This window comes from Gorilla gorilla, chromosome 2 (genome assembly GCF_029281585.2).
Source record: "Gorilla gorilla gorilla isolate KB3781 chromosome 2, NHGRI_mGorGor1-v2.1_pri, whole genome shotgun sequence".
In the NCBI taxonomy this organism is placed as follows: Eukaryota; Metazoa; Chordata; class Mammalia; order Primates; family Hominidae; genus Gorilla; species Gorilla gorilla.
The window spans coordinates 126,946,058-126,972,447 of record NC_086017.1 but is presented as its reverse complement, the minus strand read 5'-3'; the positions used below and the strand labels follow the sequence as shown (position 1 = coordinate 126,972,447).

Genomic DNA, 26,390 nt, shown 5'->3' with positions numbered 1-26,390 from the left:
GTCCAGCAGCAATTGAACAGGCTTAATATTTGGTAGATATGTATCAATTACATCATAGATATCTTGTCAGTACATATGCTATTAAGTAATCTGTTGGTACAAACTGATTTTAGCATTTCTTTTCTACCTCCAGTTATATTCATTTTTTAAGCAGTATAACCCCCACTCTTGTGCAATGTTACTAGAATTGTCAATGTACCTGTTTGTATAAGTCTGCATAATAGACTTGATGTAAAGTGTTTGAAGAAATTCAATGCTTAAGATTTGTATGGGTGCACTGATTTTTTGTGACAGTTTTATGGAATCAAATATACTAAACAGGGAAGATAAAAATTTGTGTGCTTACCTTTCCTATTTTTTTAAGAGATGATTTTTTAAAAATCATAGATTTGCAGTTCCAGTAGGTAACCCATCTGATATTCGAGGATTCAGGATTAACGTGAGCAACCTCCTAATCAGTTATTTAAGATGTTATACTTTTTTTTCACAGTTTTTCACATGCAATATAGATCATTTAGTTCCTAGAGATGATATTTCTTCATAGTGGACACAGGAACACATTTTTTTCTCTCCTTTACTTTCATTTTAATACCACACTCAATAATTCTCTTTAAATTTCCCTTTATACCTAATAACTTTAATTATTTCTTAAGAAATATTAAAATAGTTATCCATCTTTACTGTACCTATTAGATAATTAATGAATATTTTATAATTGACCTAATGCAATTTGTTAAATTAAATTCAGCTTGTTTATTCCACATTTCAGCAAGTATCTACTATGCACATGGTATTTATGCACATGGTATTTAGGCTCAGTGAGGGCTCCAGAGGTGAATTACAAGAAGGTCACTGTCTTAATAAGCTTATGAGAAAAGATGAGTGCAAATAACTCTAATGCAAAGTGGAGTATGATAAGGTCATAAAAAGGAAGTTTTAAGAAGGTTACACTGATGAGAGAAGATTTTCTGAAGAGGTGGCACTTTATAGCATATGTCCATGTCCTCAGCTGCCTTCCATAAAACCCACCCAAAGCGGAAGGATATTCTCTGATCCTCTCCTCGTGGCACTAACACCCATTGTCATTAGGGTCCAGTTCTTTCTAAACCTGGGAATTATTTGCAACATCATGTGTTCCTCAAGACAACATTCTATTAAAACAACACATAACACTAACAGGTTTTTGAAATACATCTCTTTATCTTCCTGCTTTAGCCCAGGTTGATTCTAGAGATAAAATTGTTGCGGGAAGTCAGGGACCCCAAACGGAGGGACCGGCTGAAGCCATGACAGAAGAACGTGGATTGTGAAGATTTTATGGACATTTATTAGTTCCCCAAATTCATACTTTTGTAATTTCTTATGCCTGTCTTTACTGAAATCTCTAAACATAAATTGCGAAGATTTCATGGACACTTATCACTTCCCCAGTCAATACCCTTGTGATTTCCTATGCCTGTCTTTACTTTAGTCTCTTAGTCCTGTCAGCCGAGAAGGATGTGTGTCGCCTCAGGACCCTGTAATAATTGCATTAACGGCACAAACTGTACAGCATGTGTGTTTGAGCAATATGAAATGTGGGCACCTTGAAAAAAGAACAGGATAACAGCAATTGTTCAGGGAATACGAGAGATAACCTTAAACTCTGGCCACCGGTGAGCTGGGCAGAACAGAGCCATATTTCTCTTCTTTCAAAAGCAAATGGGAGAAATATCACTGAATTCTTTTTCTCAGCATGGAACGTCCCTGAGAAAGAGAATGCGCACCTAGGGGTAGGTCTCTGAACTGGCCCCCCAGGGGCGTACCTGTCTCTTATGGTCGAGATTGCAGAGGTGAGATAGACTCCAGTCTCCCATAGTGCTCCCAGGCTTATTAGGAAGAGGAAATTCCCGCCTAATAAATTTTGGTCAGACCGGTTGATCTCAAAACCCTGTCTCCTGATAAGATGTTATCAATGACAATGGTGCCCGAAACTTCATTAGCAATTTTAATTTCACCTCGGTCCTGTGGTCCTGTGATCTCGCCCTGCCTCCACTTGCCTTATGATATTCTATTACTCTGTTAAGTACTTGATGTCTGTCGCCCACACCTATTCACACACTCCCTCCCCTTTTGAAAATCCATAATAATAAAAACTTGCTGGTTTTTGTGGCTTGTGGGGCATCACGGATCCTACCAACGTGTGGTGTCTCCCCCAGACACCCAGCTTTAAAATTTCTCTCTTTTGTACTCTGTCCTTTTATTTCTCAAGCCAGCCGACGCTTAGGAAAATAGAAAAGAACCTACGTGATTTTCCGGGGCAGGTCCCCCGAAACAAAATCATTAAGTATAAAGTTTAGAACTAAATTGTGGCAACATTATAGGTAGGTGATAATTCATTATTATCATATTATAATGGCATGGCCCGAGAATTCTCATTTACTCCACAAGCCTGCCTAATGCACAGTTGAGCCAGCATACCTCAGAGATGCAAGCCCATGATGCTTATTGGTGATTCAGTGAATGCTGGGAACCTGGGTCTGTATTTATATCAGCATTTCTTATTTCCAGATAGCCAGGTGGTCTGTCAGTACACTGTATGACTAGTTATTATTTCTTAATAATAAACGTAGACCTCTACAAATTGAAACTACTGATTTTGGTTTACTATATTTTCTTTTCTTTCTCTTTCTTTTTTTTCTTTTTTAGACAAGGTCTCACTCTGGCCAGGCTGGAGTGCAGTGATGTGATCATAGCTCACTGTAGCCTTGAACTCCTGAGTTCAAGTGATTTTCCTGCCTCCAACCTCCCAAAGAGCTGGGATTACAGGCATGCGCCACTGTGCCTGGTCCTACCATTTTTTTAATGTGTACTTTTTATGATTAAAAAAATAGGTGCCACCTTAAATTAAGATTTTAAAATTAAGAAAATATTTAGTTCTGAAATTGCATTATTCCTTTACTCATTTTTTATTAAGAAAGTTTTAGTCACATTGTAGAAGGATTATTTTCCAGTTTATAGAGCTAATACATTTATTTTGCAACTACTGAGTACATAAAAAGGAACCCTGAAAGATCTGGAGAAGTGGTTTCCTTTTTGTTTTATTTTTATTTATTTATTTTCCATTGAGATATATTTATTTTAAACAAATTTCTCCTTGAAATGGTTTCCTTTTTAAAAACACTATACTGTATTGTGTTCTGGTGCTTGGAGTTTGGCTAACCATCTGAGTTAGTAAAAAGTATATGTGTATTCTAGGCCGGGCACGGTGGCTCACGCCTGTAATCCCAGCACTTTGGGAGACCGAGGTGGGCGGATCACGAGGTCAGGAGATTGAGACCATCCTGGCTAACATGCTGAAACCCCGTCTCTGCTAAAAATACAAAAAATTAGCCGGGCGTGGTGGCAGGCGCCTGTAGTGCCAGCTACTCGGGAGGCTGAGGCAGGAGAATGGCGTGAACCTGGGAGGCAGAGCTTGCAGTAAGCTGAGATCGCACCACTGCACTCTAGCCTGGGCGACAGAGCGAGACTCCGTCTCAAAAACAAAACAAAACAAAAAAAAGTATGTGTGTATTCTAATATACTATTCACTTGTTTGTCAGTAAAAGACGAATTTTAAAAATAAATACGGATAAAACCCAGATCAAAAATAAGGTGCTATGTAAATTGTCATAACAAAATTTCCACATAATACATTGTTTCATTAGATGCACTTTTATGCATCTGGCAATTTTGCTGAAATGGTCAATTACTTCTTTAGGTAAGATAGAGCTGAACACCCTCAAAGAATAATTTGGAATAATGATCCGTATGACTTTAACTTTTCCATAAATGAAAATTGCTAAAATGTCAAAGGACCATAAAGACCCAACTTATAAACTTTACCTTATGTTGTTAAGGAAATCTGTCCAATTTATTTGTGGATGCTATAGGACTTGGGATGGGGACGTGGAATATAGGTTACCAAATGTCGTGTATCTGCATGTGTGACCCAGTTAGTTCACAGGACAGGCATTTATCAAATGCCTATTTTATCCTAGATTAGTTATTGGTGGTATCCAAATGAATAAGGTAAAAATTTGCTGTTTTTATTGGATTCACAGGCCATATTTAGGTAAGCTATATTATATGGTATTTTTTCTTTTAAAGTGAAGAGATTGGAGCCATATTTGGGGCTAAGAGGCATTCAGAATACATCTATAATGTAGCAAATCTGGCCATTCTTGTGTTACACTGTGCAGGTGAGAAACATACACAGGGAAAAATGATAGAAGATTTAAAACACATTTACACAGGTAAATTTCTATCCTTCTTACTAGAATAGAAAAAACATGGTAAATCTACATTCAACAATTTCATAATGGTCTAGAGTAAGACACCAAACATCCTATTAATTAATTCATCAATGATATTAAATTCAGAGATGCTGCAAACATCACCAAGAACAGAGAAATGATGCCACAAGAGAGGAGAACAGCAAAAGTAAAACTGAGTCTGGAATGAGGCAGCAAGCATTCATGAAGTTAGCTTGGTGCTCATGATAAAAGGCCTCTAAATTATTAAACACATAAATTATACTCAATAATATATGCATGGCAGAGAAGCACATACTGGGAAATGGAGATATTAAATGATACCTAAATCTAGTTATGTTTATGAAAACAAATAGGTAAAGAAGAAAAGTAAGACCTGTGTATCTTGGCACCCAACTTATTAAGTCAAATTCTTACTCTAGGGTCAGGCATGGTGGCTCATGACTATAATCCCAGTGCTTAGGGAGGCGAAGTTGGGAAGATCACTTGAGGCTAGCCTGGACAACACAGCAAGACCCCATCTCTATTTTTTTTTTTTTTAATTAGCTAGTCCTGGTGGCATGCACCTATCATCCTAGCTACTTAGGAGGCCGAGGCAGGAGGATTGCTTGAGCCCAGTAGTTTGAGGCTGCAGTGAGCTATGATCAGGCCACTGCTCCCCAGTCTTGGTGACCGAACAAGACCTGTCTCAAAAAAAAAAAAAAATCTCCCTCTAAATAACATATACAATTCATTTAAAATTAATAGGATACGGAGGTCTTTGTATTATACCATTTATTATATAAATGGAGTATTTAAAAAGACTTAGCTTTTATCTTTCTTGTAAGAGACACAGTTGGCCTTTATATTCCCATGTGGGACAGCCTATGGGTTATGCATCAATTTTCTGTCTATGTTTAGTTGTTTTGACCTGAGAGAAAAACTGGATTTTACTTGGCTTAGAAAATACAGGGGAACAGGGTGTCTTGATAGTCCTGCTGTGGTGCTCGTGGCTCTTTCTGTTCATTCCCTCCTGCTCCAGAGTGTTGAGCAGCTGGCTTTGCAGCTGTGAACAGGGTTTGGGACATCTCCCTATGGGGCAGACATAAATCTTGCCACAGGGATGCAGACAGAAGGTTTTTTTGTTTTTGTTTTCTGCTAGATTTTTCCATTGCAAGACTCTTGCTGGAACTGAAGGAGAAAAACATACTCACCAAAAATGTATTTAGCCCTCCTTCACTAATGCATGTTCTTTGCCCCTTTCAAATTTCAGAAAGAGACCCTTTTAAGTTTTTTAAAGCAGTAATTCAATTAAGCGTTATTCCTTTACCCTTTTTGATCTATTGGTCTATAAACTACAAAATTGGCCTCTTCATCTTTGTTAAAGATTGCCTGCATTTAGTCTGACTAGAAATGCTGGTAGCAACCTAACTTGCCACCAAACAAGCTTCTGCCTTCAGCAGCTGGAACCAAACTTATGCCAGATGATGTTTGCTTTGATTTCCTTGTCATAACACCTATCCCCTTATGCTTGGATCTGCTCACACAATTTTTACTCCTGGAAGTGGCATTCCAAACTTGCAAAGATTAGAAGTAAACTCAGAAGTCTAGTCTAATTCCTATAATGGTGGAGTATAACTTTAATCTATCATTACACAATACTATAGGAAATACTTATAAAAGAGTAAACACAGTTCAAAATGGAGTAAAAGTGCTATGATATCAATTGTATAATTCTCAAAATTACTTAAACAGACGGAGTTCTGAGTGAGTGGCCTTTTCCTAAACAAGAAGAAGATAATGGGAAGTCAATACTAATTTAACTTTGCCTTCATTACTCATACTCAGATTGTTTATTGCTGAACTGAGTCTAATATAATGACATCCATCCACTGGATGGTAATTAGATCTTAAATGAAATAGTGAAAATTCTAAGGACTCCAAGAATGGCATGGCAATAATTCATTCTGCATATAATTATTTTCCTTGTTTAGACTTGTTGAGTCTGATCACCTAGAGAAGAAACGCAGAAATAGTTGTTGTTAAGGCACTAATATTGTTACTCTGCTCTGTCAGGTGCGTTGTAGAAGACAAGAACTCAAAGGTGGCCTGGTTGAACCGTTCTGGCATCATTTTTGCTGGACATGACAAGTGGTCTCTGGACCCACGGGTTGAGCTGGAGAAACGCCATTCTCTGGAATACAGCCTCCGAATCCAGAAGGTGGATGTCTATGATGAGGGTTCCTACACTTGCTCAGTTCAGACACAGCATGAGCCCAAGACCTCCCAAGTTTACTTGATCGTACAAGGTAAGGAAAGTGTGGGATAGAAGGGTGGTAAGAAAGAGGTGGGAGTTGCAGAATAATAATGTACAAAATATTTGCAGAATCCTTCCTGAAAAGAAATATTCCCAAAGATACTATTGGACTTAAGTATCGATTTTCTGTCTAAAAAGACACTTAAAATGAGAGGACCAAAAACAATATAGAGAGTGTACTCCTGTTACTGAGAGCCAGTAACATTGGTGAGTATGTTTTCACCTAGCCCTGAGTGTGAAAACACACGGCAAAAGCCACAGCTGTTGGAACAATGTAAATCAGGGATACCAGAACACACAGAATGCCTAGAGCCATATGAAGTACACTTTTCCACCCTATTAGGTACCAGATGCTTTGCTGAGTTTAAGAAAGTTTGGGTTTATCTGTCCTCACCCTGAAGATTAGCACTAATTATCTTTTTTGTGATAGCAACGTTCTTCTGAAAAAATAAAATTTTCCAGAGGACTTTTTATTTTTTCAGCTGTTCAGGTTTCTATGTAGTTTGTATCTCTACTTAATGACAAGTTACTGGTGATGAAATCCAGGGACAAAGATCTGCAAAGTAATTGGGGACAATTTGCTTCTAGATTGGGGGTTCTAAGGGCACATCTGAGTCATAGTTTTACAGGATAAAAACCTTAAATGGCACTCACATATCCCCAAACTGTTGCTCAATTGGGTTTCTTTCGCCATAATTGCAGAATGAGAACAAAGCTGATCAGCTGCACAATTTTATTGCAAGTGAAGTCCAACCACCAGCAGTTTCAATGTATCTATCAGGAAAGATCTAAGCACTAACAAACATTAGGGCTGTGTTCATGTATTCTTGATTTATAATTCTATGTAAATTTAATGCAAATTAGGCATGGCCCTAGGGCTCCTGTCAAGGTTCCAATGCAGTCAGTGGTATGGAAAAGTTTAACTGTAGCTTCTATTAATGTGTTATGGAATTGATTATTGTAGTGTTTAAATTATTGCTCTCCCAACTCCTCTGATTAATAGATTGAAACTGGAATAAAATACATCAGAGACTGCCTGGTGCAGGGGTGCTTTAGTCGTGTGGCCTCTATTTTGGTCCATTTGCAATGGCTGACAGCTTCATTTTATTGCTTGTAAAGGCATGTCTACTAGCTTGCAAAGTTCCAATCACAGTCAAAGCATAGGATGCTTTTCTTGTAGCTTAGTAGAGAGTACTTAAGCTCCATTACAAGAAAGACACCAGGGTATGGATCTTAGGCAACCTATTTAAATTTGTAAACATAACTAGAAATATGTAAATATGCCAATGGGTTAATTTACCAACTCCCTCAAAACAAATACAAGCACACATTTATTCACACACACACACACACACACACACACACACACACACATCAAAACATAAGACAAAATTCTACTAAATTCAATGGCAGAAGGAGGAGAGATAACTAGTTTACTTAGGATCACTTAGAACAGATTTTACCTACTGACCAGTTATTCAGATTATCTCATGATTTTTCTTCTTTGATTTCTGATGTAAGATTGTTTATTCATATATTTCTTTATAATGGGTTATGCTTGAAAAAAACTGATTGATTATATTGTGATATTTCTACACAATTTTAGTAGCTTTATGGACTTTGATGTCACTAAAAAGCCACTAGAGACCGTAACTAGAAATTGTGTATTATCCTGTACTGAATAAATCTGACAATCTGAGCACTATATCCCTTGGTTTCTAGATAAGCAAATAGAAGTTCATTAAATTTAGGTTACTTGCTCAAGGTCACAAGACAGTTCAGGGAACAGTTGAGTGCCAAGCAGATCTGTAAATCTAAAGCACTTTCCACTGGAATGGAGTTTTTTGTTTTTTTGGTTTTTTTTTTTTTTGCCATGATTTTAAAGACTAATTTAAGGATTCATAGTTAATAATTTATATTTAAGTCTGAGCTCTTAGCACCAAATGCCCAATGTTCCTCTTTTTTTTTTTTTCTTATTTACCTTTGTACTCTTAATCTACAAACATGACCATCTCACAAGGGTTAGAACTAAAATTATGTTAGATACTGCATGTACCTTCCTGACATGGCAGTGCAAATGAAATTAAATTTAACTTAAGGGATGGAGAAGTGCCAAGTCCTGTTTATCTACTATCTCATTTAATTCTAATAATATTACTTTTAGGTAGATGTTTCTCACTTTATTTTATATATATGCAAAAGCTTGAAGTTCAGAGACAGGAAGGAGTCTGCCAGAGGCTTTCTGTAGGCTTAGGACAGGGTTTCAAACCCATGTTTGTCTGATTCAAGATACTATTGTATTTGTTTTGACAGAAAAAATCAACAACAAAGCTTGTACTTACAAGGGGGATAAAGAAAGCATGGTATCCTCCTTGAGCCTGAGTCGCCAAGGGGAATTTTTGGACAATTACATACATATTAGATAATTTGATCTCAAGCACCAGATGGCTGAATCACTTCCCCTTGGGGCATTCAGCCTTGTGCCCATCAGAGGTTCCATCCATTCACACTGTTCCCATTTATTTCTATTCCGTTCTTCAGCTCTCTATTGTTTTCACCACATCAAAGATATTAACTCTAGGAATGGCTGACATCTCCCTTTTCCCTAACCTCACAGCACCTTTCTTTAGACTCTAAGACACTTTTGATTTTTTATGTCCTGCCGTGATCATCCTCCATGGTTTCTGCAAATTCAGTTCAACTAATCATTATGTAAATACTGTATTCCTTTTCCTTACACAATGGTGAGGCCAACCTGAGCTCAAAGGTGCTATGAGATATCACCAAAGAATAGCAGTTTAGAAGGTGGGCTCTGCAGAGTTGCATTGCTTGATTCAAATCTGTTTTCATTCTTGCTATTTAAATACACTTTGGGGGTAAACCACTTAATTTCTCTAAGGCTCAGTTTTGTCATATGAAAAATATACATAAAACTAATATTTTAAGTCCTCCTAAATTTATTGTAAGGACTAAATTAGATGATCTATGTAAACCTCTAGTCCAGTGTCTGGAGATCATGTTTTCTCACCCAGTAGGTTGATGATGATGTTGATAACAATGCTGTTGATGATGATGACAAATACCATGATGTTGCTGGTGCTCCAGTATTTCCATAAAACTCACTCCTGTCCTAAGGTGCTACCCAGAATCTAACAGACACTTTCACTCGTTGCCTATTATCTTTGCAGTAGGCTCCTTCAGTTTTTATTTTGGGTCCCTCTAGCCCATTTTTTTCAGCTGTCCTTTTCCTTAGCATCTAGTCTTCAGCTTTACTTCCTTAGGATTCTAGAGAGCTTCTTTTTTAAAAAAATTATTTTAGGTTTGGAGGTACATAGATAATCACATCAGAGGGGTTTGTTGTACATAGGGTTACATCACTCAGGTATTAAGCTCAGTACCCAATAGTTATCTTTTCTTATCCTCTCTCTCCTCCCACCCTCCACCCTCAAATAAACCCCAGTGTCTGTTGTTTCCTTCTTTGTGTTCATAAGTTCTTCTGATTTAGCTCTCACTTATAAGTGAGAACCTGTGGTATTTGGTTTTCTGTTCCTGCATTAGTTTACTAGGGATGATAGCCTACAGCCCCACCTACGTTCCTGCAAAAGACATGATCTTGTTCTTTTTTATGGCTGCATAATATTTCATGGTGTATATATACCACATTTTCTTTATCCAGTCTGTCATTGATAGGCACTTAGGTTGATTCCATGTTTTTGCTATTGTGAACAGTGCTGCAATGAACATTTGCAGAATTCTACCATAGAGAGCTTCTTAAACTAGCATTTCTAGATGTGATTCTTGTATAGGCTGAAGCAAAGTCAACATTTTGGCTTACTATGCTTGTCAAAATGCAGATTCCAGAGAACCACATCCAGAACAATGGAATCAGAATTTATAAAAATGGGAACTAAACTTCTGAATCATTGTGCTCTGCAGGTGATTCAGATGCACACACATAAAAATCAAGAGCTACTACTCTAAGGATCTAAGCAATCAGTGAGAGGGATTTACCATCCCTGCTTGTTCATTTTCTTGTATGACATTGAATCAAATTATATATAAAACTCTACAGAGCAGGTACTAGAGCCTTATAATAGTAAATCATATAAAATATCTGTAGACTCATCAAAAACATAGATTAATCTCATGTGCTTGAGCCCCGGGAATACTGGCTCCAAAAACTAGGGTATTTGTTTTAAATGTTACATTAAAAACCTTCATGTGTGTATGAATACAAAGGAAATCCTCACATGACAACATTTTTAAAACGAGAATCTTATTTTTAAATATCCCATTCACCATATTTTACAACGCATCTTTTATCGTATTTTCAATTTACGTACTGCCTAATTGTTAAGTTGGTACCAATAATAGAGTGGTCATTTTTATGTTGGATCTTTTGCTCCCATTTTTATGCTGTTCTAATTTGGCTAATGTTGTTTTCAAAATGGCCTAATCTGCAAATACTAAAATTGGAGATAATTTTTTTTAACATTTTGAAGTTTTAAAATCTATTTCTAAATAAAGATTTAAATTTCACTATCGTACTAAATAGAATCCCATACATTTTTCTCAGCACTGTGATTCAAATCACACACATGGCTTGTCGGACTTTATCCATTAGTTGCCAGGATTGCATAATTATGTTATATAAAATAATATAATTGTGAAAAAATATGAGAGTGGAACTCCTTATAAGACCGACATGTTTGGTGTGTGTTTTTTAAAATCTCCACATTTAAAAAGTCTCATTTCCTATATCTCATTAATCCTAGAATATATATAAATCTAAAATGGCTTAAAATTGTAATGTCTCTAGATGCCCTTTAAATTTAATAATTGAAAACTTAAATATTAGGAAACCCAACCTCTTTTTTTTTTTTTTTTTTGAGCCAGAGTCTCGCTCTGTCGCCAGGCTAGAGTGCAGTGGCACCGTCTTGGCTCACTGCAACCTCTGCTTCCCAGGTTCAAGCAGTTCTCCTGCCTCAGCCTCCCAAGTAGCTGGGACTACAGGCGCGTGCCATCATGCCTGCCTAATTTTTAGTAGAGATGAGGTTTCATCATGTTGGCCAGGATGGTCTCCATCTCTTGACCTTGTGATCCACCCGCCTCGGCCTCCCAAAGTGCTGGGATTACAGGCATGAGCCACCTCCCCGGCCCCCAATTTACATTTTTAGTGATTAGTCTAGAGCTTATTGTTTCTAGGATTTAAATTTTTAGAAGCACGTTTTGCAATTCTGTTAACCATTCCAAATGCTGACCAAAATCTGTTACCCAGAACTCCTGGACGGTATCTCATTTTTCTCTCAGAATCGCTCCTTTCCTTCTGTTACTTTCTTCTTTCTTCCTTCACTCCCATCCTTCTTCCTTCCCTTTCTTAATAAACATCATGTTGCATTGATTATTCTTTCAACAATTATACATTGCCTATAAAATTTTATTCAAAAGTTTAGCCTATAGCTCCTTTTTAAATTTTAAGGCATTCTAATAAAATAAGAATTGGAAGTCTTAGATTTGTTCTTAGTGTGAATTTTGTTGATTATTGAGAATCTTAGTGATTAACTGGAATTTTCTCATTTGAATTTTATATGCTGAAGTCTACTAATTTTTCTACTCTTCAGCTTAATTTTTCAGACAACAGCCTCTTGATTGGCTGTTAATAGGTCAGGTTCAGACTTGAAAGACTTCACTATTCACATCAGCAACCAGACAGCTAATGAAAGGGAAGAACTGAAACTTTTTAGTTAAGATGGTTAGCAATATTGCCTCATGCAGTTTTAACTTGATATTCTTCCCTGTAGAAAGGATTTCAAGTTTTATCTAAACCAATCCCATCGAAGCATAATTAATTACTATCTCCAAACCCTTTTTATATACCTGTAGTCCATCTTTTAGTTATTAAATTATATAACCTATATATACATCCACATACTTTCTAATCTAAACTGCTTTTGTCCTTCCTTCTTCAAAGGAGAGAAAATAAGGAAAAAGAGAAAAAGTTATCTTAGTACCAATAGTGGCATGAGAGTTGGCTCAGTATGAAAATATAGACTTCATGAAAGAAAAAGAAAGTTACTTGAAGACAGAGATTAACTAATATTCACCTATACTTAAATCTTGAATCATTGAATCCGTGAAGATTTTAATGCCTTATGGGGAGAATTTTGAGAGTTATTAGGAAGATGTGGAGGTAGAGATTTATTTCTTATTGTATCAGCCTCTGCTAAATATTGTAACTACATCCGGTCTATGGCAAGTTATTTTTACTTGGCTTTATGCAATATCATATGTGGCTATTCACACATGATCTGGTTTTTACATAGATATTTAATCTTAAGTATTAAAATAAGGATATCTACCCTTTCAAATATGCTTAAATAGTACCATAAGCCACTATAAATTATCATTATCTGTAGCATTTGTGTTTTCTACACATTACCTTAAAAATGTACTCTTAAAAATATTAAAGGCAATTTTTTTAATTTATGTATTTAAAAAGTCAAGAAAGATGGCATATATATATTTAATATAGTTATTTCTATTGTTTTCAGTTTGCTACAAATAGGCAACTTTTTTTTTGACAAAACTCTTCTGTATGACATGGGTTGTCTTTATAATGTTTCCAGTCCTAGGTCTGCCTGAGTGAAAAACAATTTAAGTATACAAAATACAATAAGGCTTCTTTCATTCTTTTTTTTTTTTTTTTTTTGAGACGGAGTCTCATTCTGTTGCCCAGGCTGGAGTGCAGTGGCCTGATTCTCCAGGGTTCAAGCGATTCTCCTGCCTCAGCCTCCCGAGTAGCTGGGACTACAGGCGTGCGCCACCATGCCCGGCTAATTTTCGTATTTTTAGTAGAGACAGGGGTTTCACTATGTTTGCCAGTGACCAACTACTGACCTCGTGATCCGCCTGCCTCGGCCTCCTAATGTGCTGGGATTACAGGCGTAAGCCACCGCGCTTAGCCAGCTTCTTTCATTCTTATTAGTTAAAAAGCTATTAGACAGGCTGAAGTGTTGTGGAAGAGCAGCCCAATCTGTACCAAGGCCTGAAGAAGAAAGGATTCTGAGTGAGGAGGCATCTCCAAAGGGCCAGGCCCACCCAAGAGAGCAGCTGAAGGGAAAAATATCTGGGAAAGTTGGGACCTTGGCTACATTGAAGAGAATTAAGGAAGTAAATAAAAATATTGCGGATAATGATAAAAAGTTTCTTATTGTTGGAGAAGAGAGTATAAATGTGGACAGGGAGAAAGCTAAAATGAACCTTGTGATGTTGGATGAAATTGAAGTTATTAATGATCATTAATAAGTTTTAATAGAAGAGAGAGAGAGAAAGAAAGAGAGAGAGAAATGTGTACGTATATTTCCTAACCCTGCCCTTCCCCACTAAGAGGCCCTGGAGCACTGACACCCCAGCAGCAATTCATATACCTAATACTTAGCATCTTCATGTTGGTTTTAAAATATAACTATTCACTAAAAGGAAGGGTTACTTGGAGAAACAGCTGGTACCAGGACTGGGGCAAGGAAGGAACAATATAACTTGGAGCATCTCTTGGGCCAGGAAGTAAGAATGTACTCAAAAAAATGACGAGTCATGCCAAAAGTACACAGAAGCCAGCTTGATAGAGACTTTCACCAGCCAAGTATAGGACAATTTGGGTATTGAAAGAAATAATATATTATAATTCTGATATAAATTAGGCACTATTTATTAAGTAAAGAGGATAGGGCTGGGTGCAGTGGCTCACGCCTGTAATCCCAGCACTCTGGGAGGCCGAGGCGGGTGGATCACAAGGTCAGGAGATCAAGACCATCCTGGCTAACACGGTGAAACCCCATCTCTACTAAAAATACAAAAAACTTAGCCGGGTGTTGGTGGCGGGCGCCTGTAGTCCCAGCTACTTGGGAGGCTGAGGCAGGAGAATGGAGTGAACCCGGGAGGCGGAGCTTGCAGTGAGCCCAGATCAGGCCACTGTGCTCCAGCCTGGGCAACAGAGCGAGACTCCTTCTCAAAAAAAAAAAATAATAAAATAAAATAAAATAAAATAAATAAATAAAGAGGATATAAAGCCCTTTTGTATTATAGAATGCTAACTAATAGAAGGAATGATGGAATTTTAAAAATATTATTTGGCAACCATCACAGAAATAATTAATTCCAGCAAGAAATATCAATGGATACTAAAACTTGCAAGTGAAAATGAAATAAGGAATAATGTTAAAGCAGCTGCCCACAAATATTTGTTAAATACAAAGAGAGAAAAGACTAATTAAAAAAGTAGTACAACCTAACTGACACAATATTAATCAGGTGATCAAAGTTAACACTACTAGTAATGGGACAAATTGGCATCATTTGCCAAAAGATAAGAGGCAATGAGCTAAACACACATCACTTCTGTGAAATATTTCCTAGAACCTGAGTCTAATAATAGGACGACATTGGACACACACAAATTAAAGGACATTCTATAGAAAGACTGGCCTCTAATCTTCATAAATGTCTAGGTTATAAAAGTCAAGAGAGACTGAAGAACTGCCCAAGATTGAAGGAGATAAGAGAGAAATGACAGCTGGGTATACTATGTGACCTTTTTCTAGACAAGGCATGACACAGCAATTGACAAAACTTAAGTAGAGTCTGGGTGAAGGATACATGGGAACTATTTGTATTATTCTTACAACTTTTCATTAAACTTGAAATTATTTCAAAGTGAAAGTGAAATACAATAATACTTAAGGCAATAATACTTAAGGCAGGTATTAAGATTAAAACCTGTGAATAAAGTAAAAAATTATATTAAATATTAAACACGGCATAATTAAGCAGGTTTTTCCAAGCATAATCCATTATAAAGAAATGTATGAATAAAATATACTTCATTAAAAAGTCAACAGACAAAAATCATGAGATAATCCCATGAGGAACAAAATACATAGGATATAGTTTAACTTCTATTCTTGATGTGTTTAAAATACTCTGAAATCTAGTGAGCTAAGTATAGATGATTTATTTCTTAACATGAAAAAGATGGGTACTTAAAGTCAGGACTAATGCAAGCATACCAACAATCATTATTATTACGTAACATTAGTTTAGGGGCTATAGTCAATGCAATGAAACAAGATAATAAAATACAATGGTTTAAATATGGGAAAGGAGGAAATAAATTTATCAATATTTCCAGCTAATATGATTAACTAGAAAAACACTTATAAATTAATAAGCAAATATATTAACAATATTTAACAATACAAATATATTAACAATACTAACAAATATATTAATTTGTATTAACATACAATATATTAAGAATACTAACAATAGTTTGGTAACTTGTGCATTTATCTGAAGAAATATATTAAATCAATAGTTTCTATATATAGTTATAATAAACACATAAAATATACTAAAAATGGTCATTCACAAAGCTGCAAAAATATAAGAACATTTAAGAATAAATTAAATAAACAATGGAGAGAACATAAATGCAAAAATTGAAAGGATGAAAGAACTGGCTTTTTTGTTTGTTTGCTTGTTTGGGTATTTTTTGCTGTTGTTTTACAATAGAATGAAATAATTCTTGAATGGCAACACAAATATCATTAAAGATGTAAAGATATTTAAAATGAAAATATAATGATCCCCAAGGTAAATTGAATTTTTTATGTATGTAAAAATTACTTTGGGGCTTTTGAAACTGAAATTACACCAAATTTATCAAATTAATTATGAAGAATGGACAGGCATAAATAATCAACTTTAAAAAATAATTATTGGCCGGGTGTGGTGGCTCATGCCTGTAATCCCAGCACTTTGGGAGGCTGAGGTGGGCAGATCATGAGGTCATGAGATTGAGACCATCCTGGCTAACACAGTGAAACCCCATCTCTACTAAAAATACAAAAAATTAGCTGGGCGTGGTGGCGGGCTCCTATAGTCCCAGCTACTCGGGAGGCTGAGGCAGGAGAATGGTGTGAACCCGGGAGGTGGAGGTTGCAGTGAGCCAAGACCGCGCCACTGCACTCCAGCCTGGGTGACAGAGTGAGACTCCGTCTCAAATTAAAAAAAAAAAAAAGTTATTATTTTATTGGGAAGAAAGACTTCTACAGCTAGAAAACTACATCTGCAAAACATATTTAAAAACCATCAAGTCAGTGGATCTAAATGAAAAGCTCAAAACTCTACCACATATGGTCATGTCACATATGATGCAGGTTTAACATAATGGAGAAAGTGTCATTATTCAACAAATGGTTTTGAATGAATTAATTTTTTAAAAAATTGTATTTTTACTAAACAGCCATGTATGAAAATTAACACCAGATCTCTTAAAGATTTAAAAGTAAAAAGTAAAGAAAAAGACTAGAAAGAATTATCAATAAATGTCTCTCCAATGGAGTGTGGAAGGCTGTCTTAGCATAAAAGTAAATGAAAAGTATAGAAAACAAATTTGGCTAAACATATATAAATATATAAAATTAAAAGACTCTAGAGACTGGATGCGGTGGCTCACACTTGTAATCCCAACACTTTGGGAGGCTGAGGTGAGCGGATCACCTGAGGTCAGGAGTTCGAGACCAGCCTGGCCAACATGGTGAAACCCCATCTCTACTAAAAATACAAAAATTAGCCGGGTGTGGTGGCGTGGGCCTGTAGTCCCAGCTACCTGGGAAGCTGAGGCAGGAGATCACTTGAACCCACAAAGCGGAGGTTGCAGTGAGCCGAGATTGTGCCACTGCACTCCAGCCTGGGTGACAGAGCGAGACTCCATGTAAAAAAAAAAAAAAGCGATAAAGTGATTTAAAAACAAAATAAAAAAGCAGATAAAGCTTTAATGCCATTGGCATATGAATAGATTACAACAGATTAATGAAGACAATTTTTAAAAACTGAAAAAAGGCCAGGTGCTGTGGCTCACGCCTGTAATCCCAGCACTTTGGGAGGCTGAGGCGGGCGGATCACGAGGTCAGGAAATCAAGACCAGCCTGGCCAACACAGTGAAACCCCATCTCTACTAAAAATACAAGAAATTAGCCAAGAGTGGTGGCACGTGCCTGTAGTCCCAGCTACTTGGGAGGCTGACGCAAGAGAATTGCTTGAACCCTAGAGGTGGAGGTTGCAGTGAGCTGAGATTGGCCACTGCACTCCAGCCTGGGCAACAGAGCAAGACTCTCTCTCAAAAAAAAAAAAAAAAAAAAAAATGGCTGGGTGCAGTGGCTCATACCTGTAATTCCAGCACTTTGAGAGGCCAAGATGGGCAGATCACCAGAGGTCGGGATTTCAAGACCAGCTTGACCAACATGGAGAAACCCCATGTCTCTATTAAAAATACAAAATTTGCCAGAGGTGGTGGCACATGCCTGTAATTCCAGCTACTCGGGAGGCTGAGAATCACTTGAACCCGGGTGGCGGAGGTTGCGGTGAGCCGAGATCACACCATTGCACTCCAGCCTGGGCAACAAGAGTGAAACTCATCTCAAAAAAAAAAAAAAAAAAAAAAAGAATGAAGAAAATATGACTAAACTTTGTCAAAGACATAAATTGGCAATTTACAAAAGGACACATGGAAATGGCAAACATGGAAAATTATTAAAACCTCACTAATAATCAAGGGAATGCAAAGTAAAACAGCAATAAATTGTTATTTTTAAAACTAGTGATACTAGGAAAGGGTTAACAAAATGAGGATAGCCAGAGTTGACAAGTTAGTAGGAAAACTGCCACTTTAATATCTCCCTGTTGAGAGTGTAAATTAATGGAAACTTTCCCTGGGGTAATGTAGGGATATCTATCAAAGTTTTAAAATATATTTGTATCATTTGACTCAGTAATTCCACTTCTGTGTGTATAGAAATAAAACAATCTGAAATACAAATGGTTTTGGGCAAAGTGGTCATTACAGAATTATTATTTTTTTTAAATTATGGAAAGTGTCATAAATATTCAGACTAACGAATTGGATAGTTAAGTTAAGGTCATTTCATGAGAAATACTATTATAATGAACATTATAGTGGCTGCCCAGCATTCAAACCTCCTCCCTGTTTTGGGGGATTTTCCTCCTTGTCAATATGGTTGGGAGGCAGACATTACCACCCAGTATAAATGCTGAAATAAAATCCAGGCATCCTCAAAACTGAGGCTTCAGCATGAGATCCAGGCTTTAAGATTCCAGTGCACCTACCTTAGAATTAGAATTTTTAATAGCTATTATTGATACAAGGAACTCAAAACCAAGGAGAATCTATTCAGGTAATTGGTGGCACTTGTACCAGTGAGCTTATATGGAAGTGGTTGTATCATCGATGTTTCAGTAAGGCCTGGATCCAGGGCCACGTTGGTGGTGGCGAGAGCTATGGCATTCTTGTTCAGATTCAACAGCAGTCATGCCCTCTTTATATGATTTTTGGCATAATTCTTATTTTAGACTCTTCCCAGTGATGAGGGTTGCAATGATTTCCTTTTCTACATAAGACAGCCAAATATTATTTTTTCTATTTTTTCCAAATAAAAACAGAGTTATACAACTAAGCATACATTAACTATCATGTTTTATGAAACATTTTAATAAATGATGAAAAATATTTGCAATATATGGTTAAATGAAGTAGTAGCATGGTCTCAGTCCAAAAGCTTCTTAAGCTGATTAGCAACTTCAGTAAAGTCTCAGGATACAAAGTTGATATGCAAAAGTCACTAGCATTCCAACAAGGGAAGTGAAGGACCTCTTCAAGGAGAACTACAAAACACTGCTCAAGGAAATCAGAGAGGACACAAACAAATGGAAAAGTATTCCATGCTCATGGATAGAATCAATATTGTGAAAATGGCCACACTGCCCAAAGTAATTTATAGATTAAATGCTATTCCTGTTAAACTACCATTGACATTCTTCACAGAATTAGAAAAAAACTATTTTAAAATTCATATGGAACCAAAAAAAGAGCCCAAATAGCCAAGACAATCCTAAGCAAAAAGGATAAAGCTGGAGACATCACACTATCCAACCTATCCAACTTCAAACTATAGTACAAAGCCACGGTAACCACAACAGCATGGTAATGGTACAAAAACAGACACATAGACCAATGGAACAGAAAAAGAACTCGGAAATAGGACCACACACCTACAACCATCTGATCTTTGACAAATCTGACAAAAACAAGCAATGGAGAAAGGATTCCCTGTTTAGTAAATGGTTCTAGGAGAACTGGTTAGCCATATGCAGAAAATTGAAATTGGACCACTTCCTTACAGTTTATAAAAAAATTAACTCAGGATGGATTGAAGACTAAAATATGAAACCCACAATTATAAAAACTCTAGAAGAAAAGCAAGGCAATACCATTTCAGGACATAGGCAGAAGCAAAGATTTTATGATGAAAATGCCAAAAGCAATTGCAACAAGAGCAAGCATTGACAAATAGGATCTAATTAAACGAAAGTGCTTCTGCACAGAAAAAGAAACTATCATCAGAGTAAACAGACAATCTACAGAATGGGATAAAAATCTTGCAATCTATCCATCTGACAAAGGTCTAATATTCGGAGCCTACAAGGAACTTAATTTTACAAAAAAAAAAAACCCCACAAACAACCCCTTCAAAAAGTAAGCAAATAGCAATAACAGATACTTCTCAAAAGAAAACATTTATGCAGTCAACAAACATGAAAAAAAGCTCAACATCACTGATCATTAGATAAATACAAATCAAAACCACAGTGAAATACCATCTCACACCAGTCAAAATGGCAATTATTAAAAAGTCAAGAAACTTAACAGATGCTAGGGAGGTTGTAGAGGAAAAGGAAAACTTTTACACTGTTGGGGTGAGTATAAATTAGTTCAATCACTGTGAAAGTGTGGCAATTCCTCAAAGATCTAGAAGCAGAAATATCATTCGACCCAGCAATCTCATTACTGGGTATATATCTGAAGGAATATAAATCATTCTATTATAAGGATACATGCACTCATATGTTCATTGCAAGACTATTCACAATAGGAAAGACATAGAATCAACCCAAATGCCCATCAGTGATAGACTGGATAAAGAAAATATGCTGGCGGGGCGCGGTGGCTCACGCCTGTAATCCCAGCACTTTGGGAGGCCGAGGTGGGTGGATCACAAGGTCAAGAGATCGAGACCATCCTGGCTAACATGGTGAAACCCCATCTCTGCTGAAAATACAAAAAATTAGCTGGGTGTGGTGGCAGGTGCCTGTAGTCCCAGCTACTCAGGAGGCTGAGGAAGGAGAATGGCATGAACCCGGGAGGCAGAGCTTGCAGTGAGCCGAGATCGCACCACTGAACTCCAGCCTGGATGACAGAGCAAGACTCCATCTCAAAAAAAAAAAAAAAAAAGCTACATATACACCATAGAATACTATGCAGCCACAAAAAGGAATGAGATCATGTCTTTTGCAGAGATATGAATGGACCTGGAAGCTGTTATCCTCAGCAAACTAATGCAGTAACAGAAAACCATACACTGCGTGTTCTCACTTGTAAGTGGGAGCTGAATGATGAAAACATATGGACACTTGAGGGGGAACGACACACACTGGGGCCTGTTAGTTGGGGTCAGGGAGAAGGAGAGCATCAGAAAGAATAGCTAATGGATGCTGAGCTTAATACCTTGGTGATGGGTTGATCTGTGCAGCAAATCACCATGGCACTCGTTTACCTATGTAACAAAACTGCACATCCTGCCAGTGTACCCTAGAACTTAAAATAAAAGTTGAAGAAAAAAATGAAGTGGTAGTTTACAAAACAGTGAAATATGTAACCTCAATTTTATCAACAATGGTCAATATATCATATGTACTCGTACCTCCACTGGAAAAAAAGAATAAAATATAACAAAATATTTTTTACAGTTTTTTGGGGAGAAGGGTGTTGGCTTTACATGTAGAAATTTATATTATTTAGTTTATAAATTTGTGTGTGTTTGTGTGTTGTACCTGGAGAACAGCTCAAGAAGAATTGTTAAAAAAAAAAAAAACCCTCATGATTATTAAGAGGATAACCTTTCAGAAAACTTTTCAGAGAGTGAAAGTTGTTGTGATGCCCTTTTCCCCCTTTTATATTTCTTTTTATTTTTTCTTCTTTAGCCCTCCATCATTTCTTCACCTGAGTGTTCATACTCTTCTTTTTTTCTTTAGGCAAACTCACAAAATCATCTATGCTAAAGTGATTGGGCCCCAAGTTTTTAAGTTATTACACCTCATGTAGGTACATTATTTTATTTATTTATTTATTTATTTATTTATTTATTTATTTATTTTGAGATGGAGTTTCATTCTTGTTGCCCAGGCTGGAGTGCAATGGTGCAATCTCGGCTCACTGCAACCTCCACCTCCAGGGTTCAAGCGATTCTCCTGCCTCAGCCTCCCTAGTAGCTGGGATTACAGGCGTGTGACACCACGCCCAGCTAATTTTGTATTTTTAGTAGAGATGGGGTTTCTCCATGTTGGTCAAGCTGGTCTCGAACTCTCCACCTCAGGTGATCCGCCCGCCTTGGCCTCCCAAAGTTTTGGGATTACAGGCATGAGCCACCGTGCCCGGCAGGTACATTATTTTTAAAAGAGATATCATAAAGATAATGCTGCCTGCACAGTCACACACAAGTCTCAGGGAGGAGGAACAAAGGCAAAGATTTTGTGTGGGTAGGACCTTGTCAATCTCCTCAACTCAAGTAAAATTGCAAAATAAACAATTTCCTGCATAAAATTTCTAATTTAAATTTTAAAAAAGAACACTTAAATCAGGACCTCCTGGATGCTCCTTTAACCATTTACTGACATACTTTGCCTGTCTAGCCAAGCTAGAGCTTATAGTCTGACATTTCAGTGTCCACTTTACTGGTATCCAGAATTCTTATTCGATCTTATCTTGTTTTGATCTCTTCTGTCTCTAACCAGGAGCAACTCTAATAATTCTCTTTTCCCCTTTATTTAAAGGGTGTTAAATATTCCTAGAAAATTGGATATAATAACATTTTGCTGTGTACCCTATAAAGTCCTGCTAATCTCAGTTGAGTAAGCTTTCAGTAAGTCTCTCCACTCATCACTTGCTAATTTTTAACTCAGTTGCCTATCTTATTGTGTTCCATATCCTCTACTTTAGCCTCCCAGTGTCCCTCCCTTTTTAAAGAGCCAGCCTTCTTATGTCATTCTCTTTGACCTCTATTTAAGCACACTATGAATAATTCCCTTTTTTTGCATTTCCTTTTCTCTTTATTTCCTGAAATAATGCAATATTCTCATGTTCCTTCCATTTCACAGATTGTGTCAACTTGATCTCCTTTAGTTGTGTGATCTTCATATTCCTATATGTTTCATCAGAGCTGTCCTTGCTTTGCTGTCCTTGCTTCTCCTTCCCTTTCCGATTTTGTCCATTGATGACTTCATCTTTAATGGTAACATCTATATAGTTTGATTCCAGGTCTTCATTGCCAGCCTTTCCCTTTATTTTTCTGAATTCTAGCCCAGAAATACCTTATAAGCATTTCTGTCTATCTATCAGCCACTTCACTTTTATTATACTAAAAAAAAATTAATCTTTGCCTCCAAAATATCTCTTTTGTTTCTTTCTGATGTCCCTATTTCTGATAATGGCACAATTGATCTCCCTGAAAGCAGAGTTATTTCTAACGTCTCCATTCCATTTATCTCTTCTGTTCAGTCAGTGATAACATGTTTGTGAACTGTGCCTTCTTACCTTCTCTGACACAGACCCTCATTACCTCTTTCCCACATTTTTTTTTTCCTGAGGGAAGTGGTATCTCTCACACCCACCTTTCTGTATTCTAAACTGTCCTAAACATTCCTACAAGATATTTATGACATATAGCTCTGTCATTTTCATTTCCTGTCTTAAAAATCTTTCGGCTGCTAACAATAGTGATAGCCTGCTCATACATAAGAGTCTGACCCAGAATGAGTTCAAACGTTCCAAATTTACTTCTTTGTATGTGCATAATTTATATCCTTGATAATCAAAGTCTTCCCCCAAATTGTAAAGGTAGAGTTAGCCACACATGGAGTGTGAGAAGGATTGCAGGCAGAACTAGGACACGTGGAAAGGGCCTGGCCAGTGAGCTGAAACGTGGTAAGAAGGGGCAGATAGAAAGCAAGAGGAGGCTGATAAGGTACCCAGAACCTTGCAGGCCTGTTAGGGTGCGTGTTTTGTGTTTTTTCTTTTTTGGTGTGTATGGGTATTCTAAGTGTAATAGAAACTGACTGAAGGTTTTATGCAGAGGAGTAACAATGAGTTCCCATTGAAGTTTTAAACATATCACCAAGCATAGTTTATATAAAGGGATATCTTGATCATGGCTTACTTGATCTTGCTATCCACAAGCAAGTTCTTTCTCTCTAATATGGGAAGCAAATTTACCTCTCTCTTAAAACACATCACATTCCACTTTATAACATAGCTGTTTCATTACACACCTTATTTCCTCTACTAGTGCAAGCTCCCAGAGTGTACAGAATGTGCCTTGTTTCTCTTTGAAACCACACAGAACTTCACAAAATACTTGGTAATGAATGAATATCTTATTTTCTAACATTAACATTCAAGTTCACAGGAGAGGATGCAATCATATATAGAATGTTGAGATAGTTGATGAAAATCTTAGTCTTTATTCATTATGATTCTTCATCACTCTACCTTTGTGTAGATGAAGCAAATCTTTGTAATTATCTAGATACTGTTCACTCTGTCTTTGAAACAGCAATAAATCTTATCGACCCATTTACAAGGCTGTAATAAACATTGCCCAACTGATAATCATTGAGTACTTTTTCTAAAGAAAATACATCAGTTTTCTCTCCTAGTATTTGTTATATTAAATTTGAGAAATAACTTATTTTTTTTTTACCACATATCCAGTCAGAAGACCCAAAGCAGGCCTACAGGTTAGCAAAAAATGAGAGCATTTTAAATTGTTCCAAGGAAGAAGAATAGGAATGGATATAACTTTTCTGAATGCAGATTGGTTGTTGAACAGATAATGATTTATAGCACATTTAAAATTACTCTTCTGGATGGAATGGTTTATAGAGGGGGGAAATGGGATTGTTCTTTAATATCCTGAAGCGTGTGAAAACCTATGCAACTTTCATTGATCTGCTCTCTGCTGGATAACACTGCTATTTAAAATCGATGACATATTTACTTCTCTCAGAATGCTTCCATGGTTATAAACCATTATTTGTTGTTTGTTGAGAAGTAAATTTCTTATTCATCCCCTCGTTAAATTGGAGTCTCCATAGACTTTGGGGTACCTTAGGTTTGTCAGTATTCAGCTTATTTTTTCATACTCCTTCCCATTCCATTTCCATTTCATAACCATTTGTGATAACTTGAGGGACAATAGTTTTCGATAGTGTCTGAAAAACAAATTAACAAACTGTTAAATTCTGCACACTGCTCATCAAGCATGTATCGGCAAAACCTTTCCTAATAATTATTTAATAAAGATAAATATAACATTAATTTGATGCTTTTGTTTTGTTTTGGGGGATGCAGACTTTTAAAAAAAAACAACGGCAAGGTACAGAAAGGTGTACATCAAGAGATGAACTCTCCTGTATCAGACAGTTGTATCAAGTTTTACAGGAGCTTATTTCATCACCTTAAAATAATGTTCTTTAACGGAGTTAAAAAGGGAAGAAAACCTGTTCAAGAATGCCGCCCAGCCAAATGGCCCATGATTGATGGGGCAGCAACAACCAGGGGGTATTTGCCAGTTCACCAGTGCCAAGTCCTCAGAGTGAGTTTGCGGCTTGTGACAGCTGGTGTTCTCTAGTGGAAGGCTGTTTCTGTATACATCTATGATTTGCATATTTATATACCTCGGCTGCTGTATGAGGTCCACATTTCACAGCAGTGTGTATAAGCTGTGCAGCCTTACTGCTTGAGTGCCTCTAGGCATGAGATGGTAGAATTGGTTTGAGTAAAATGAGAATTTTAGGTTTTTGTGTTTTGCAGAGTAGCCAGTAATGCCACATTTTTGTTCATCTCTCTCTTCATCAACTTCAGTAATATTTTTGAGTCATCTATACGCATGGGCTACCATTTGAAGCAGACACATTATATGCTCTCTAGGAGGGTACAAGCTCAGATACTAAGGCATCATAGGAATATAGAAAGGAAGACATTAAAGGAATATATTTAGTCAAGTTGAAGCCTGAAGTGAGAATTGTGGGATTTGCACATTGAAGGGAGTTACTGATGTTTTTCCTTAAGTTGGGGAGAACTTAAGAAGGTAAGGACTGCTCTGCTAAGTCAGATAAATGAACTTCTAAGCTGAGGCTTCTCTTTCTAAATAGTAATATCACTGGGATTCTGTAACAAATGAGATTTCCACAGTTTGAAATATCAAATATAGAATACTTATTTGCAAAAAAAAATGGGGGCAGGCACATTGGATAAAAAGAACGTGAAGAATGTAGCTTAAAGGAAATAGGAGTTGGATAAATAAACAATAAATATGTGGAAATGAAGTGGTCTTAGGAACAGTGACAGTGGTTGGTGAATAGGAAGAGATCTATTAGGGTGGAGGTGTCATATAAGAACTTAGAGGTGGTTGAGAATCTTAGCCTTTATTTGCTGTGAGATTGCAAATTTCTTAAGGTCAACTGAGGATGTTAATTTAGTAAATATGATGGGTGGGGTCTTCAAATGGAAAACATAATCTGAAGCAAGATGTTTGCAAAGGCAGTTTCCAGGAAGTGGCGGTATCAGAAAAAAAGGTAACCAGTTTAGAATTCTAATGAGTGAAGAGGAT

At 36.8% G+C, this 26,390-nt stretch overlaps 1 protein-coding gene across 2 annotated transcripts in view; it reads left to right on the top strand.

Moving 5' to 3' along the window:
• The window catches only part of LSAMP (limbic system associated membrane protein), a 636,464-nt gene that overhangs the window by 345,814 nt on the left and 264,260 nt on the right, over positions 1–26,390 (top strand). For both annotated transcript variants that reach the window (XM_004036098.5, XM_004036099.5), the window contains exon 2: positions 6,348–6,580. In XM_004036098.5, the coding sequence (XP_004036146.1) occupies positions 6,348–6,580 (233 nt within the window). The remainder of the gene's footprint in view (positions 1–6,347; positions 6,581–26,390) is intronic.